Source organism: Salvelinus alpinus, chromosome 7 (assembly GCF_045679555.1).
Source record: "Salvelinus alpinus chromosome 7, SLU_Salpinus.1, whole genome shotgun sequence".
NCBI lineage: Eukaryota > Metazoa > Chordata > Actinopteri > Salmoniformes > Salmonidae > Salvelinus > Salvelinus alpinus.
The window spans coordinates 77,673,228-77,690,136 of record NC_092092.1 but is presented as its reverse complement, the minus strand read 5'-3'; the positions used below and the strand labels follow the sequence as shown (position 1 = coordinate 77,690,136).

Below are 16,909 nucleotides of genomic sequence, written 5' to 3'. Positions count from 1 at the left end.
TCCTTGGACAAAGGGACGATGGTGGTCGGCTTGAAACGTGTAGGTATTACAGACTCGGTCAGGGAGACATTGAAAATGTCAGTGAAGACACTTGCCAGTTGGTCCATGCATGCTTTGTTTACACATCCTGGTAATCCATCTGGCCCCGCGGCTTTGTGAATGTTGACCTGTTTAAAGATCTTGCTCACATCGGCTACCATGAGCGTTATCAAACAGTTGTACGGAACAGCTGGTGCTCTCATGCATGATTCAGTGTTGCTTTCCTCGAAGTGATAATAAAAGGAATTTAGCTTGTCTGGTAGGCTCGCGTCACTGGGCACCTTGCAGCTGCGTTTCCCTTTGTAGTCTGTAATAGTTTCAAGTCCTGCCACATCTGATGAGCGTCAGAGCCGGTGTAGCAGGATTCAATCTCGATCCTGTATTGACGCTTTTCCTGTTTGATGGTTCATCTGAGGGCATAGCGGGATTTCCTGTAAGTGTCCGGATTAGTGTCCCGCTCCTTGAAAGCAGCAGCTCTAGCAATTAGCTCGATGCGGATGTTGCCTGTAATCCATGGCTTCTGGTTGGGATATGTACATACGGTCACTGTGGGGACGACGACGCCGATGCACTTATTGATGAAGCCAATAACTGAGGTGATATATTCCTCAATGCCATTGGATGAATCCCGGAACATATTCCAGTCTATACTAGCAAAACAGTCCCGTAGCTTAGCATCCATTACATCTTACCACTTCTGTATTGGGGGAGTCACTGGTGCTTCCTGCTTTAGTTTTCATTTGTAAGCAGGAATCAGGAGGATAGAATTATGGTCAGATTTGCCAAATGGAGGGCGAGGGAGAGCTTTGTATGCGTCTCTGTGTGTGGAGTCAAGGTGGTCTAGAGTTTTTCTTCCTCTGGTTGCACATGTTTGCCTGCATTAAAGTCCCCGGCCTCTAGGAGGGCCGCTTCTGGATGAGCATTTTTTTGTATGCTTATGGCCTTATACAGCTGGTTGAGAGCGGTCTTAGTGCCAGGATCTGTTTGTGGTGGTAAATAGATGGCTACGAATAATATAGATGAGAACTCTCTTGGTAGATAGCGTGGTCTACAGCTTATCACAAGGTACTCTACCTCAGGCAAGCAATATCTCAAGACTTATTGAATATTAGACATTGCGCACCAGCTGTTATTGACAAATAGACACACACCCCCACCCCTCTTCCTACCAGACGTAGCTGTTCTGTCCTGCCGATGCACGGAGAACCCAGCCGGCTCTATATTATCCACGTCGTCGTTCAGCCAAGACTCGGTGAAACATAAGATATTACAGTTTTAATGTCCCGTTGGTAGGATAGTCTTGATCATAGATCATCCAGTTTCCTTTCCAATGATCGCACGTTGGCCAATAGAACAGATGGTAGTGGTGGTTTACCCACTCACCTATGAATTCTCAGAAGGCAGCCCGACCTCTGTCCCCTTTCTCTCTGTCTTTTCTTCACGCAAATGACGGGGATTTGGGCCCGTTCCCGAGAAAGCGATATATCCTTCGTGTCGGACTCGTTATAGAAAAAAATCTTTGTCCAGTTCAAGGTGAGTAATTGCTGATTTGATGTCCAAAAGTTATTTTCTATAGAAGAAATTAGCAGCAACATCATGTACAAAGTAAGTTACAAAATAAGTTACAAACAATGCGAAAAAACTAACAAAATAGCACAGTTGGTTAGGAGCCCGTAAAACAGCAGCCATCCCCTCCGGTGCCATTCATACACACACATTTGCTCACACACACACACACACACACTTGCTCACACACACACAAACACTCTCTCACACACATGCACGTTCCGACAGAAACACACTGATAGCCTTTTGTTTCTCTGTTAACTGCCAGGCAGATTAGTCGCACTCAGTCTTTCCAGAAGTTGTTCTTCAAACCAACCAATAATGTCCTTCCAACTATGTTTTAGCTCATGCAAATTATGAGCAAAATAAATTATATTGTCTACACAAAACAACACAAATCCTATGCCACTGATTTATATTACTAACTTTAACCCATATTAGCATTACCATAGAACAGGGATCACCTCACATCCCCAAACTTCAAGCTTTTTTCATAAAGGTGGAGACAGGGAGATATATTCATTCATCATGGTGACTTCTAATGTTGTTTTATGTTGTTGTCTGGTCTGATCTGATCCCCTCTGGTCTGATCCTCACCCCTCTGGTCTGATCCTCACCCCTCTGTTCTGATCCTCATCCCTCTGGTCTGATCCTCACCCCTCTGGTCTAATCCGCACCCCTCTGGTCTAATCCGCACCCCTCTGGTCTGATCCGCACCCCTCTGGTCTGATCCTCACCCATCTGGTCTGATCCGCACCCCTCTGGTCTGATCCTCGCCCCTCTGGTCTGATCCTCACCCCTCTGTTCTGATCCTCACCCCTCTGGTCTGATCCTCGCCCCTCTGGTCTGATCCTCACCCCTCTGTTCTGATCCTCACCCCTCTGGTCTGATCCTCGCCCCTCTGGTCTGATCCGCACCCCTCTGGTCTGATCCGCACCCCTCTGGTCTGATCCACACCCCTCTGGTCTGATCCTCACCCCTCTGGTCTGATCCTCACCCCTCTGGTCTGATCTGCACCGCTCTGGTCTGATCCGCACCGCTCTGGTCTGATCCTCACTCCTCTGGTCTGATCCTCACCCCTCTGGTCTGATCCTCACCCCTCTGGTCTGATCCTCACCCCTCTGGTCTGATGTGACATGATGGATGACTCATAACAGGTTGTATTGGAACCCACTGAGCCAACTACTGTAGGGCCTTCCGTTAAGTGAAGGTTAATGCTTTTGTTTATTAACAGTGATGTGTCGGAGGCAATATCCCTTACGGTCAGAGATGGGCAGTATATTTTATTAGGGACATTGATGGGTCTATCTGATGTTTAGAATGGACAAGTCCCACTCTGCTCACAAAGCCACAGGACTCAATATATATATACGTGTGTGTGTGTGTGTGTGTGTGTGTGTGTGTGTGTGTGTGTGTGTGTGTGTGTGTGTGTGTGTGTGTGTGTGTGTGTGTGTGTGTGTGTGTGTGTGTGTGTGTGTGTGTGTGTGTGTGTGTGTGTGTGTGTGTGTGTGTGTGCTGCTGTTTCATTTTCCACAGCCTCTATTTGTTACTTCACTAGTGGAGTTGGTGTGTTGTTTACTCTGCTTGAGAACTCTGAGAATGTCAGTCACTAACAGTGTATTTGTCTCCCTTGACATTATTCAGGATTCCTTTAACTTCAAGACTTCTTAGGAAATATGACTGTTATACCTAAGTGCTGCCTTACCACACATGTCTGCTTCAGTTAGTAATACACTACACCTTATGCTCTTCAAATCTTTGATCTGGCAAAATGAAGTCCTTGACTGTTTCAGTATGTGTACCTAAACTGACCCTTCTGGGGAAGCCCATACAATGGGATCCTTGACCCCACTGGAACAATGCCTCTGATTGGTGTTGCCATATCAACAGCTTGGTCATACTCTGAACACGTAGGCTATTGGCAATAGGCCCATTGGTACAATTGACTATTGCCAACTGGCCCACTTCCTTGTAATCCTCTAGCTCCTAAATTGCTATCCGGGATCCTTGGAATGTCCCTACTCCATTGAAGTTTACATTTTAAAATGTTGAAGGTTAAGTTAGAAAAGGGTTATGTTTATGTTAAGGTAAGGGTAGGGGTTAAGTTTAGGGTTAGGGTTTAGGGGGTAGGCAAATCCCTAAGGATCCCAGATAGCACTAACCCTCCTAAATGTAACCTGCAGTGTACTTGTGAGAGTATCCACTCTACGGTACACACACCACCACTTGGCAGCAGACCTGTCTCTGCTTTGGCCCAGACCAGGGTTCAGAAGCTTGGAGTTTGAAACTGTGTTGCCAAAATGAATCCAGCGACATTGAATAATTGAATTGTTGCTTGTTATAGATGGCTAGAAGTCCTCTCTTCACTCCTACAGATTGTATAGCAGGCATACTAAGCCTAACCCTAGGCACCGTACTGGGAAACTCTCCTCTATGTCCCCTTCTGATGTTACTCTAGCAAGGTTCTCTCCTCAATCACATGCATTTATAAACCCATTTTTACATCAGCGGATGTCACAAAGCGCTTATACAGAAACCCAGCCTTAAACCACAAACAGCAAGCAATGCAGATGCTTTCTCCCTCGAAAGGCAGGAACCTAGGAAGAAACCTTGAGAGGAACCAGGCTCTAAATGGCGACCAGTCGTCTTCTGGTTGTGCCGAGTGGAGATTATAACAGAACATTGTTAGATTGTTATTCAAGATGTTTAAACGTTCGTAGATGACCAGCAGGGTCAAATAATAATAATCACAGTGGTTGTAAAAGGTGCAACAGGTCAGTACATCAGGAGTAAATATCACTTGGCTTTTGAAAGCCGAGCATTCAGAGGTCGAGACAGCAGGTGCGGTAGAGAGAGAGAAAGAGTCGAAAACAGCAGGTCCGGGACAAGGTAGTAGGTTGGGTGAACAGGTCAGGGTTCCCTAACCGCAGGCAGAACAGTTGAAACTGGAGCAGCAGCACAACCAGGTGGACTGGGGCCAGGTAGTCCTGAGGCATGATCCCAGGGATCAGGTCCACCGGGAGGGGAGGGAGGGAGAGAGAGAGAATTAGAGGGAGCATACTTAAATTCACACAGGACACCAGATATAACAGACTGACCCTAGCCCACCGGCACATAGACTGTTGCAGAGTAGATACTGGAGACTGAGACAGGGGTGGGTCGGGGGACACTGTGGCCCCGTCCGAAGATACCCTCGGACAGTGCCAAACAGGCAAGATATAACCCCATCCACTTTGCCAAAGCACAGCCCCCACAAAACTAGAGGGATATCAACAGACCCCTAACTTACTACCATGAGACAAGGCTGAGTATATCCCACGAAGATCTCCTCCACCGTACGAGCCTGAGGGGGCGCAAAACTGGACAGGAAGATCACGTCTGTGACTCAACCGACTCAAGTGACGCACCCCTCCTAGGGACGGCATGGAAGAGCACAAGTAAGCCAGTGACTCAGCCCCTGTAATAGGGTCAGAGGCAGAGAATCCCAGTGGAGAGAGGGGAGCCGGAAATGTACTATAGCAAGGTTCTTGTTTCTGTGCATCACTCCTTCCTGTTTCTCTCATTGTTCAGGGTCCTCTCTCTCTCTCCCTCCCTCTCCCTGTACCTCTCTCTCTCTCCCTCTCACTGCACCTCTCTCTCTCTCTCTCTCTCTCTCTCTCTCTCTCTCTCTCTCTCTCTCTCTCTCTCTCTCTCTCTCTCTCTCTCTCTCTCTCTCAATGGTGTATACATGTGTATTTGGGTCATCACTACATGTATGTATCAATGCTTCCTCTTCTCCTCTTCCCCCCCCTCTCTCCGTCTAAACAGCGATCCAAAATAGCAGTCTATGAGAAAATGTGGTCATACATGAAATCGGCCGAACCGTCAGTGTTTGTCAAGACCACGCCAGACGGGGTGGCCCGGGTACGAAAGTCGAAGGGCAAGTTTGCTTTCCTCCTGGAGTCCACCATGAACGAGTACATAGAGCAGAGGAAACCCTGCGACACCATGAAAGTGGGCGGAAACCTGGACTCAAAAGGATACGGTGTGGCCACACCCAAAGGCTCAGCATTAAGGTGGGTGGGATAATATAACGATATTCTCCTTGTTGTTATAGTATTCCACCTACCCTGATGTCTTGTGTTTGGCCCTTCTTCTTATTCTTCTCTTCCTTATTGTTTTGGAATGGACACAAAGAGGTAACGGTATCATGTCTTTTATTGTTCTTGGATATCTAGGTTGATTTATAATTGTTATTATGGATGTTTATATACATGTTAATGTTGGTGTTCCTAAACCAAAGGGGAATCCATTCCAGGGTGTAGCTAAGAGTTTTGCAGTTTAACAACCATTTTACCTTTGTCTCTCTTACTCTATTTTACTCTATCTTTCCTTCTGGCCTGTCCTTTTGTCCTGGCCTTCTGTCCTGTGTACTGTCCTTTTGTCCTGGCCTTCTGTCCTGTGTACTGTCCTTTTGTCCTGGGCTTCTTTCCTGTCCTTCTGCCCTGTGCTTCTTTCCTTCTGTCCTGTCCTTCTGTTCTTCTGTCCTGTCCTTCTGTCTTGTGTGCTGTTCATCTGCCCTATCATTCTGTCCTTCTGTCCGACATGCTGTCATTCTGGCATGTGTGATGCCCTTCTGTCCTGTGTGCTGTCATGCATGCTGTCCTTCTGTCCTGCGTGCTGTCCTTCTGTCCTTTGTGTTGTCCTTCTGTCCGGTGTGCTCTCCTGCGTGATGTCCTTCTGTCCTGTGTGTTGTCCTTCTGTCCTGTGTGCTGTCCTTCTGTCCTGCGTGCTGTCCTTCTGTCCTTTGTGTTGTCCTTCTGTCCGGTGTGCTCTCCTGCGTGATGTCCTTCTGTCCTGTGTGCTGTCCTTCTGTCCTGCGTGCTGTCCTTCTGTCCTGCGTGCTGTCCTTCTGTCCTGCGTGCTGTCCTTCTGTCCTGCGTGCTGTCCTTCTGTCCTGCGTGCTGTCCTTCTGTCCTGCGTGCTGTCCTTCTGTCCTGTGTGCTGCCCTTCTGTCCTGCGTGCTGTCCTTCTGTCCTGTGTGCTGTCCTCCCCGACAGTTGTTGTCACTTTTAATTTAACAGTTCAACAGTTTTTCCATGTAGCCTTTAAAAGTTGCCCTGTCACTTGTGATGAATGTTGCATGGTGTTTTCTATTGTTGCTTTTCTTCTCAATGATGACTAGGGTCCCCGTCCCGCACACGTCAGTTTCTCAACTACCTAACCCCTCATGCCACCTTTTCAATATTTACCTCTTTCTCTTCCTCTTAACCTTACTGATCTATCTAACTCATATTCCTAAAATTCTTAAACATAATAGATCATACTAATATTAACAATAAGCACTAGTAGTGGTAGTCCAACTACCGTTATCAACTATTATCATTATCGTTATAACTACTACTATACTACTGTACTATACTGCTACTATACTACTACTATGCATTAGATTTCTCACGGACCTGTGCATTTTCTTACAAGTTATGTTTTATCGTTTCAAGAAATGCTGTTAACCTGGCAGTGTTAAAACTGAATGAGCAAGGCCTGTTGGACAAATTGAAAAACAAATGGTGGTACGACAAGGGCGAGTGCGGCAGCGGGGGAGGTGACTCCAAGGTCAGCCTCGATGTCACCAGATCGGGTACAATATTGCAGAGTAATCGGCAAGGCTGTTAATAATAGTCAATAGGTATTATAAAAATTCATTGATTATTGATTGGATTTATATTATAGCACTTTGATTGTCTTATGTACTTTGTTAGCTAGCGTACAACCCAACCCAAAACAAACCCAAGTGTTGAGTCCCAACCAGACTCAAAGGTAGCCTTTCTGTCATTTACCAGACTCTGACCAGTCTATGGAACAAAATATCAAACTAAGAACCCTTACTTGGCTAATACACAGAGAGGAAGATGAGGTAGCATGAAGTGTAGTGAAGGAGATGGACTGGTGAGGCTAAGCTGAGTTGTTTGACAAAGACAGTTGTGAGAGGAAGGATAAGGATATGTGGATCAGTGTTTGATAAGGAGGAAGTCTGTTTATTGGACTGGGTGGTGGGAGGGATGTGAGGAGGATAGCGCTGTCTTGCAGTTGGAAAAGGAGGAGAGTTAAATCCATCTTTAACATCTCTGGGCAGCAGACCATGTGTGTGTCGGGTATTATATTGTCTAGAGAATGTATAGCCAGTCTGAAGTCTAATTAACGTTAAGAGTATCTCTGTCAGATCTCTGAGTAAAATATACCTGTTGTAAGTTATATATTATAAAATAAGAATGTGTATTATAAGTTACATTTCATGAATAGTTTATCACAAACTATTTATGAAAACATGGCATCTAGATGGCAGAGACTGCCGCCTTCCTCTTGTGAAGGCCACGTCTGTATTTCATAACATTATTGCTGTCTTGTCTGACACAACATGGCTTCACAGTTGCTCATGTCATATAGATGCTTCTCTGGACATCCCATGCGACTGGCCTAGAGAAACCATTCTAGCCTCTAGAGCCCATTGGCTGAAACCCCCCAAAATGGCTGCTCAGCTGAGACTTGTCATCTCAGGGAGGCGAGGCGAACAGCGGAGTCTTGAGGGGACTAAGCATTACGGGCAAACGTGAGAATTCTAATCTGAAAGAGAAGGTCTGATCTCTTTGGGCTGTGGGTCATGTGGTACGACTATATTCAGTTAAATTATGATTTTGTAGGTGGTGGAACTGCCCCTATAATTGGTTGCTGAACAGGAACAAACAAGAGCCAGAACTGAGCCCAATAACCACTGTGATAATCAGGTTTCTTTTCTGCTTGCTATTCTACTCTCTTCACAAGACATGGCTGTATCCATCCTGGTAATCAGTGATGCAATAAGAGTGTTTCACTTAGCCTTGTCAACTTGGTATCAAACATACTTAGACTATGTGCTATGAAGCTTGTATCATGCTATTTTAAAGATGACATACAAAGGCATTGATCAATTTAATGACTAGTGACTCAGGCATGACTCATGCTATGAATTAGGTCAGCTAAGTGACTTGCCTACTGTGATAGATAGAGTCATTTGACATGAATTCTCAGGAAATGTAATGTTGTACTTACTATGACATGTTTGAAATAGCATCATGGCTAACATCTCTATAATATCTAGATCAAGTAATGTCCTACCAACACACCTGACCTTTCTCTCTCTGCCTTTCTGTTTTACCTCCATAATGTTCAGAAATAGGCTTCCTATATTTTCATATATGTAGAGTTGCAAAAATCCACTAACTAAAAAAAGTCCCAGTAAATAAACAATTCCAGGTTTCCCAGAAATCCCTGTTTGAAGATTCCCTCTGGCAGGGTTCCATTCCTTGCTTATTCTCCCCCTTATTCAGGGAATCCTCCCATAGGGGTTTCTGGGAAACCTAGGAATTATGGGAAAGTCACAGGAATTCTGCAACACTATTTTCAACCATGCATTTTTGCTAATAATCTGTGCTGTATAGTCAGTATGCTGAGTGATGTTGAAGCCTGCTCACGGCTGTGGCGGCTGCGTTAGAAGAGCAGTATCGTTGCTTCTCTGACATGTTTCCTTCTGCCTTTTATCTGGACCTGCTCAGGTATGTATACTTTGGCTTTGGGCAACCTTCAGGATCATGGCTAAAATGTATTGATCATGTGAATTTATGATAAATGAATTTGCATTTGATCTCTACTGCTCTTAAACATTCAAACTGCACACCTCAAAGTCTGGCATTTAGCTCTGACGAACATTGGCATTGTCGGTGAAAGACAGACAGTGTGTGAGTTTGGTGACCATCTGCTGTGTTTGAAGGTTAATTCTCCAGTATATCTCAATATGTTTGCTGTCGACTGTGACATTCACACACACGCGCACGCACACGCGCACGCACACACGCACACACACACACACACACACACACACACACACACACACACACACACACACACACACACACACACACACACACACACACTCTTTCTGATCACCTCTGTAATACTGCTCTCTTAGATTGGGTTTCAGGCTCCAGCATCATGAGCATGTTAACAGATAATTGCATTGTTAATCAATGTCTCTCTGATCTACCACGATGGACAGTCCTTCACAGTCGCCCTATTACCATTGGCCAGGGAGATACTATTCTACACAGTGTTGTATTCTTCTCCTGCTGATGATAACGTATGGTTCCTAAAGGTCCCATGAGGACATTGTTCACCAGTGGTACCCAAGACACTTGTTATCCATTCATCACGTTTTGATTGGTGTAGTCTGTTTCTACAGTGCTTTATACAATGGTTGTGTGTAATCCTGAATGCTGATTGGTTAAAACCGCATTCCAGCCGTTGTCTATTCCACAAGTTACCACCGGCTAAATCTATGGCGTTTAAAATGCCTATTTACTCTGTTCCATCTGACTGCGCAATCCACTGTCTCATCAGCCCAATGCACTGTCTCATCAGCCCAATCCACTGTCTCATCAGCCCAATCCACTGTCTCATCAGCCCAATCCACTGTCTCATCAGCCCAATCCACTGTCTCATCAGCCCAATCCACTGTCTCATCAGCCCAATCCACTGTCTCATCAGCCCAATCCACTGTCTCATCAGCCCAATCCACTGTCTCATCAGCCCAATCCACTGTCTCATCAGCCCAATCCACTGTCTCATCAGCCCAATCCACTGTCTCATCAGCCCAATCCACTGTCTCATCAGCCCAATCCACTATCTCATCAGCCCAATCCACTGTCTCATCAGCCCAATCCACTGTCTCATCAGCCCAATCCACTGTCTCATCAGCCCAATCCACTGTCTCATCAGCCCAATCCACTGTCTCATCAGCCCAATCCACTGTCTCATCAGCCCAATCCACTATCTCATCAGCCCAATCCACTGTCTCATCAGCCCAATCCACTGTCTCATCAGCCCAATCCACTGTCTCATCAGCCCAATCCACTGTCTCATCAGCCCAATCCACTGTCTCATCAGCCCAATCCACTGTCTCATCAGCCCAATCCACTGTCTCATCAGCCCAATCCACTGTCTCATCAGCCCAATCCACTATCTCATCAGCCCAATCCACTGTCTCATCAGCCCAATCCACTGTCTCATCAGCCCAATCCACTGTCTCATCAGCCCAATCCACTGTCTCATCAGCCCAATCCACTGTCTCATCAGCCCAATCCACTATCTCATCAGCCCAATCCACTGTCTCATCAGCCCAATCCACTGTCTCATCAGCCCAATCCACTATCTCATCAGCCCAATCCACTGTCTCATCAGCCCAATCCACTGTCTCATCAGCCCAATCCACTGTCTCATCAGCCCAATCCACTGTCTCATCAGCCCAATCCACTGTCTCATCAGCCCAATCCACTGTCTCATCAGCCCAATCCACTGTCTCATCAGCCCAATCCACTGTCTCATCAGCCCAATCCACTGTCTCATCAGCCCAATCCACTGTCTCATCAGCCCAATCCACTGTCTCATCAGCCCAATCCACTGTCTCATCAGCCCAATCCACTGTCTCATCAGCCCAATCCACTGTCTCATCAGCCCAGGCAGGGAAGTTATAAACTTGATCTTCAATATAAAAAACATCTAGACATTATCTCACATTTCTTTTAGATTAACATTTAGTTCTCAACAAGCTGTATAATTAAGTGATAATGCCAGAGAAGCTGGTGTTTGGAGGCTATATTGGGATGGGTGTTGTTCGTTGAGGGCCGGCAAACCGTGCCAATATATCCTCCAAACACCGGCTTCTAGGTTACCAACATATTCAAATAATGAGTCACGTATTTTCATAAAAAACGTTATTTTCATTCATATATTCATACTATTTCATCTTTCCACAAGATATAGTCCCGACATAAATCTAGGGTTGCTAGAGACGTGACCCAGTCGTTCAGTCTTTCTGTTCTGTATCTATGGACGTGACCCAGTCGTTCAGTCTTTTTGTTCTGTATCTAGAGACGAGACCCAGTCGTTCAGTCTTTCTGTTCTGTATCTAGAGACGAGACCCAGTCGTTCAGTCTTTCTGTTCTGTATCTAGAGACGAGACCTAGTCGTTCAGTCTTTCTGTTCTGTATCTAGAGACGAGACCTAGTCGTTCAGTCTTTCTGTTCTGTATCTAGAGACGAGACCTAGTCGTTCAGTCTTTCTGTTCTGTATCTAGAGACGAGACCTAGTCGTTCAGTCTTTCTGTTCTGTATCTAGAGACGAGACCTAGTCGTTCAGTCTTTCTGTTCTGTATCTAGAGACGAGACCTAGTCGTTCAGTCTTTCTGTTCTGTATCTATGGACGCGACCCAGTCGTTCAGTCTTTCTGTTCCTTATATATGGACGCGACCCAGTCTTTCTGTTCTGTATCTATGGACGCGACCCAGTCGTTCAGTCTTTCTGTTCTGTATCTATGGACGAGACCTAGTCGTTCAGTCTTTCTGTTCTGTATCTAGAGACGAGACCCAGTCGTTCAGTCTTTCTGTTCTGTATCTAGAGACGAGACCCAGTCGTTCAGTCTTTTTGTTCTGTATCTATGGACGTGACCCAGTCGTTCAGTCTTTCTGTTCTGTATCTATGGACGTGACCCAGTCGTTCAGTCTTTTTGTTCTGTATCTATGGACGTGACCCAGTCGTTCAGTCTTTTTCTTCTGTATCTATGGACGTGACCCAGTCGTTCAGTCTTTTTGTTCTGTATCTATGGACGTGACCCAGTCGTTCAGTCTTTCTGTTCTGTATCTATGGACGTGACCCAGTCTTTCAGTCTTTTTGTTCTGTATCTATGGACGAGATCCAGTCGTTCAGTCTTTTTGTTCTGTATCTATGGACGTAACCCAGTCGTTCAGTCTTTGTGTTCTGTATCTATGGACGTGACCCAGTCGTTCATTCTAAATGTACCGTTGCCATTCTGGCTGGCAAAGTTCTTATCCTTTGCTTGCTAGCTAGCCAACTACGGCTACCTTACAGTCATGTCAAAAAGTGCAGCCAGTAAGTAGCTGCATTTGCATTTGTTGAAGCTGGTTTCTAGTGACATTTAATTGGATCCATCCACAACAATAAGCTGATGAGGTACGATTTCGCCTGGCATAGAAAATGTGCTCTCTCGTCAGGCAACTGTTAGTCAGAGGAGCTAGCCAACAACACAGCTGCAGTAACACAATCATTTCTAACTGAAGCTGAAAGACTGCAAATTAGTTTCATTTTACCTTTTTTAAATTTGTTTGGTATATATCCATAAAAATGATGCCAGCTGAGTTATGATTTTGAATGGCTGAGAAACGCTTCCTGCCTCTCTGTCTCGTCCAGACTCATGCCTCGTTCATTACTATGGGACAGCAGGAGATCGAATTTGAATATTGAAACAATGTTGCAAATGTCGGAGAGACAGACAGCAAGGTTTATACAAATCTCCGCTGTTGAAAACTAAATGTTAGTCGAAAAGAAATATGAGAAATTGTCCAGATGCTTTTTATAGTGGAGATCAAGTTCATAAATTGCCTGGCTGGGCTGATGAGACAATGGATTGCGCAGTCAGATGGAACAGAGTTAATAGGCTTTTATTTATTTAATTTTTTTACTCCTTTTTCTCACCAATTTCATGGTATCAAATTGGCAGTTCCAGTCATCTCCCATCGCTGCAACTCCCGTACGGACTCGGGAGAGGCAAAGGTTGATGGATTGCTTCTTGACACAACGCCCGCTTAACTCGAAAGCCAGCTGCACCAATGTGTCGGAGGAAGCACCGTACACTTGGCGATCTTGCCAGCGTGCATTTCGCCCAGCCCGCCACAGGATTCGCTAGTGCGCGATTGGACAGGAACCTCCCTGCCGGCCAAATCCTCCCCTAACCCGGACGACGCTGGGCCAATTGTGCGCTGCCCCATGGGTCTCCTGGTCCCGGCCGGCTGTGAAAGAGCCTGTACTCAACCCAGGTTCTCTAGTGGCACAGCTAGCACTGCAATACTGTGCCTTAGACCACTGCGCCACTAGAGAGGCATAAATGGGCATTTTAACGTCATAGATTTAGCCGGTGGAAACGTGTGGAATAGACACCAACTGGAATGGGGTTTTAACCAAACAGCATTCACGATTCGACCCACCCATTGCATATAGGGCTATAGAGCAGAGCACATTCTGTTGCTAATGGGGCTATAGAGAAGAGCACCACCAGTCTGTTTCTATAGGGGCTATAGAGTAGAGCACCACCAGTCTGTTTCTATAGGGGCTATAGAGTAGAGCACCACCAGTCTGTTTCTATAGGGGCTATAGAGTAGAGCACCACCAGTCTGTTTCTATAGGGGCTATAGAGGAGAGCACCACCAGTCTGTTTCTATAGGGGCTATAGAGTAGAGCACCACCAGTCTGTTTCTATAGGGGCTATAGAGTAGAGCACCACCAGTCTGTTTCTATAGGGGCTATAGAGTAGAGCACCACCAGTCTGTTTCTATAGGGGCTATAGAGTAGAGCACCACCAGTCTGTTTCTATAGGGGCTATAGAGTAGAGCACCACCAGTCTGTTTCTATAGGGGCTATAGAGTAGAGCACCACCAGTCTGTTTCTATAGGGGCTATAGAGTAGAGCACCACCAGTCTGTTTCTATAGGGGCTATAGAGTAGAGCACCACCAGTCTGTTTCTATAGGGACTATAGAGTAGAGCACCACCAGTCTGTTTCTATAGGGGCTATAGAGTAGAGCACCACCAGTCTGTTTCTATAGGGGCTATAGAGTAGAGCACCACCAGTCTGTTTCTATCGGGGCTATAGAGTAGAGCACCACCAGTCTGTTTCTATAGGGACAATAGAGTAGAGCACCACCAGTCTGTTTCTATAGGGGCTATAGAGTAGAGCACCACCAGTCTGTTTCTATAGGGGCTATAGAGTAGAGCACCACCAGTCTGTTTCTATAGGGGCTATAGAGTAGAGCACCACCAGTCTGTTTCTATAGGGGCTATAGAGTAGAGCACCACCAGTCTGTTTCTATAGGGGCTATAGAGTAGAGCACCACCAGTCTGTTTCTATAGGGGCTATAGAGTAGAGCACCACCAGTCTGTTTCTATAGGGGCTATAGAGTAGAGCACCACCAGTCTGTTTCTATAGGGGCTATAGAGTAGAGCACCACCAGTCTGTTTCTATAGGGGCTATAGAGTAGAGCACCACCAGTCTGTTTCTATAGGGACTATAGAGTAGAGTACCACCAGTCTGTTTCTATAGGGGCTATAGAGTAGAGCACCACCAGTCTGTTTCTATAGGGGCTATAGAGTAGAGCACCACCAGTCTGTTTCTATAGGGGCTATAGAGTAGAGCACCACCAGTCTGTTTCTATAGGGGCTATAGAGTAGAGCACCACCAGCCTGTTTCTATAGGGGCTATAGAGTAGAGCACCACCAGTCTGTTTCTATAGGGGCTATAGAGTAGAGCACCACCAGTCTGTTTCTATAGGGGCTATAGAGTAGAGCACCACCAGTCTGTTTCTATAGGGGCTATAGAGTAGAGCACCACCAGTCTGTTTCTATAGGGGCTATAGAGTAGAGCACCACCAGTCTGTTTCTATAGGGGCTATAGAGTAGAGCACCACCAGTCTGTTTCTATAGGGGCTATAGAGTAGAGCACCACCAGTCTGTTTCTATAGGGGCTATAGAGTAGAGCACCACCAGTCTGTTTCTATAGGGGCTATAGAGTAGAGCACCACCAGTCTGTTTCTATAGGGGCTATAGAGTAGAGCACCACCAGTCTGTTTCTATAGGGGCTATAGAGTAGAGCACCACCAGTCTGTTTCTATAGGGGCTATAGAGTAGAGCACCACCAGTCTGTTTCTATAGGGGCTATAGAGTAGAGCACCACCAGTCTGTTTCTATAGGGGCTATAGAGTAGAGCACCACCAGTCTGTTTCTATAGGGGCTATAGAGTAGAGCACCACCAGCCTGTTTCTATAGGGACTATAGAGTAGAGCACCACCAGTCTGTTTCTATAGGGGCTATAGAGTAGAGCACCACCAGTCTGTTTCTATAGGGGCTATAGAGTAGAGCACCACCAGTCTGTTTCTATAGGGGCTATAGAGTAGAGCACCACCAGTCTGTTTCTATAGGGACAATAGAGTAGAGCACCACCAGTCTGTTTCTATAGGGGCTATAGAGTAGAGCACCACCAGTCTGTTTCTATAGGGGCTATAGAGTAGAGCACCACCAGTCTGTTTCTATAGGGGCTATAGAGAAGAGCACCACCAGTCTGTTTCTATAGGGACTATAGAGTAGAGCACCACCAGTCTGTTTCTATAGGGGCTATAGAGTAGAGCACCACCAGTCTGTTTCTATAGGGGCTATAGAGTAGAGCACCACCAGTCTGTTTCTATAGGGGCTATAGAGTAGAGCACCACCAGTCTGTTTCTATAGGGGCTATAGAGTAGAGCACCACCAGTCTGTTTCTATAGGGGCTATAGAGTAGAGCACCACCAGTCTGTTTCTATAGGGGCTATAGTAAGCACCACCAGTCTGTTTCTATAGGCTTAGAGTAGAGCACCACCAGTCTGTTTCTATAGGGGCTATAGAGTAGAGCACCACCAGTCTGTTTCTATAGGGGCTATAGAGTAGAGCACCACCAGTCTGTTTCTATAGGGGCTATAGAGTAGAGCACCACCAGTCTGTTTCTATAGGGACTATAGAGTAGAGCACCACCAGTCTGTTTCTATAGGGGCTATAGAGTAGAGCACCACCAGTCTGTTTCTATAGGGGCTATAGAGTAGAGCACCACCAGTCTGTTTCTATAGGGGCTATAGAGTAGAGCACCACCAGTCTGTTTCTATAGGGGCTATAGAGTAGAGCACCACCAGTCTGTTTCTATAGGGGCTATAGAGTAGAGCACCACCAGTCTGTTTCTATAGGGGCTATAGAGTAGAGCACCACCAGTCTGTTTCTATAGGGGCTATAGAGTAGAGCACCACCAGTTTGTTTCTATAGGGACTATAGAGTAGAGCACCACTAGTCTGTTTCTATAGTGACTATAGAGTAGAGCACCACCAGTCTGTTTCTATAGGGACTATAGAGTAGAGCACCACCAGTCTGTTTCTATAGGGGCTATAGAGTAGAGCACCACCAGTCTGTTTCTATAGGGGCTATAGAGTAGAGCACCACCAGTCTGTTTCTATAGGGGCTATAGAGAAGAGCACCACCAGTCTGTTTCTATAGGGGCTATAGAGTAGAGCACCACCAGTCTGTTTCTATAGGGGCTATAGAGTAGAGCACCACCAGTCTGTTTCTATAGGGGCTATAGAGTAGAGCACCACCAGTCTGTTTCTATAGGGGCTATAGAGTAGAGCACCACCAGTCTGTTTCTATAGGG

General features: G+C 46.0%; 1 protein-coding gene across 1 annotated transcript in view; it reads left to right on the top strand.

Moving 5' to 3' along the window:
• Positions 1–16,909, top strand: part of LOC139581940 (glutamate receptor 3-like) — a 178,474-nt gene that overhangs the window by 153,762 nt on the left and 7,803 nt on the right. Inside the window, exons 12-13 of the mRNA XM_071412131.1 lie at positions 5,413–5,660; positions 7,086–7,200. Coding sequence (XP_071268232.1) covers positions 5,413–5,660; positions 7,086–7,200 — 363 coding nt within the window. The remainder of the gene's footprint in view (positions 1–5,412; positions 5,661–7,085; positions 7,201–16,909) is intronic.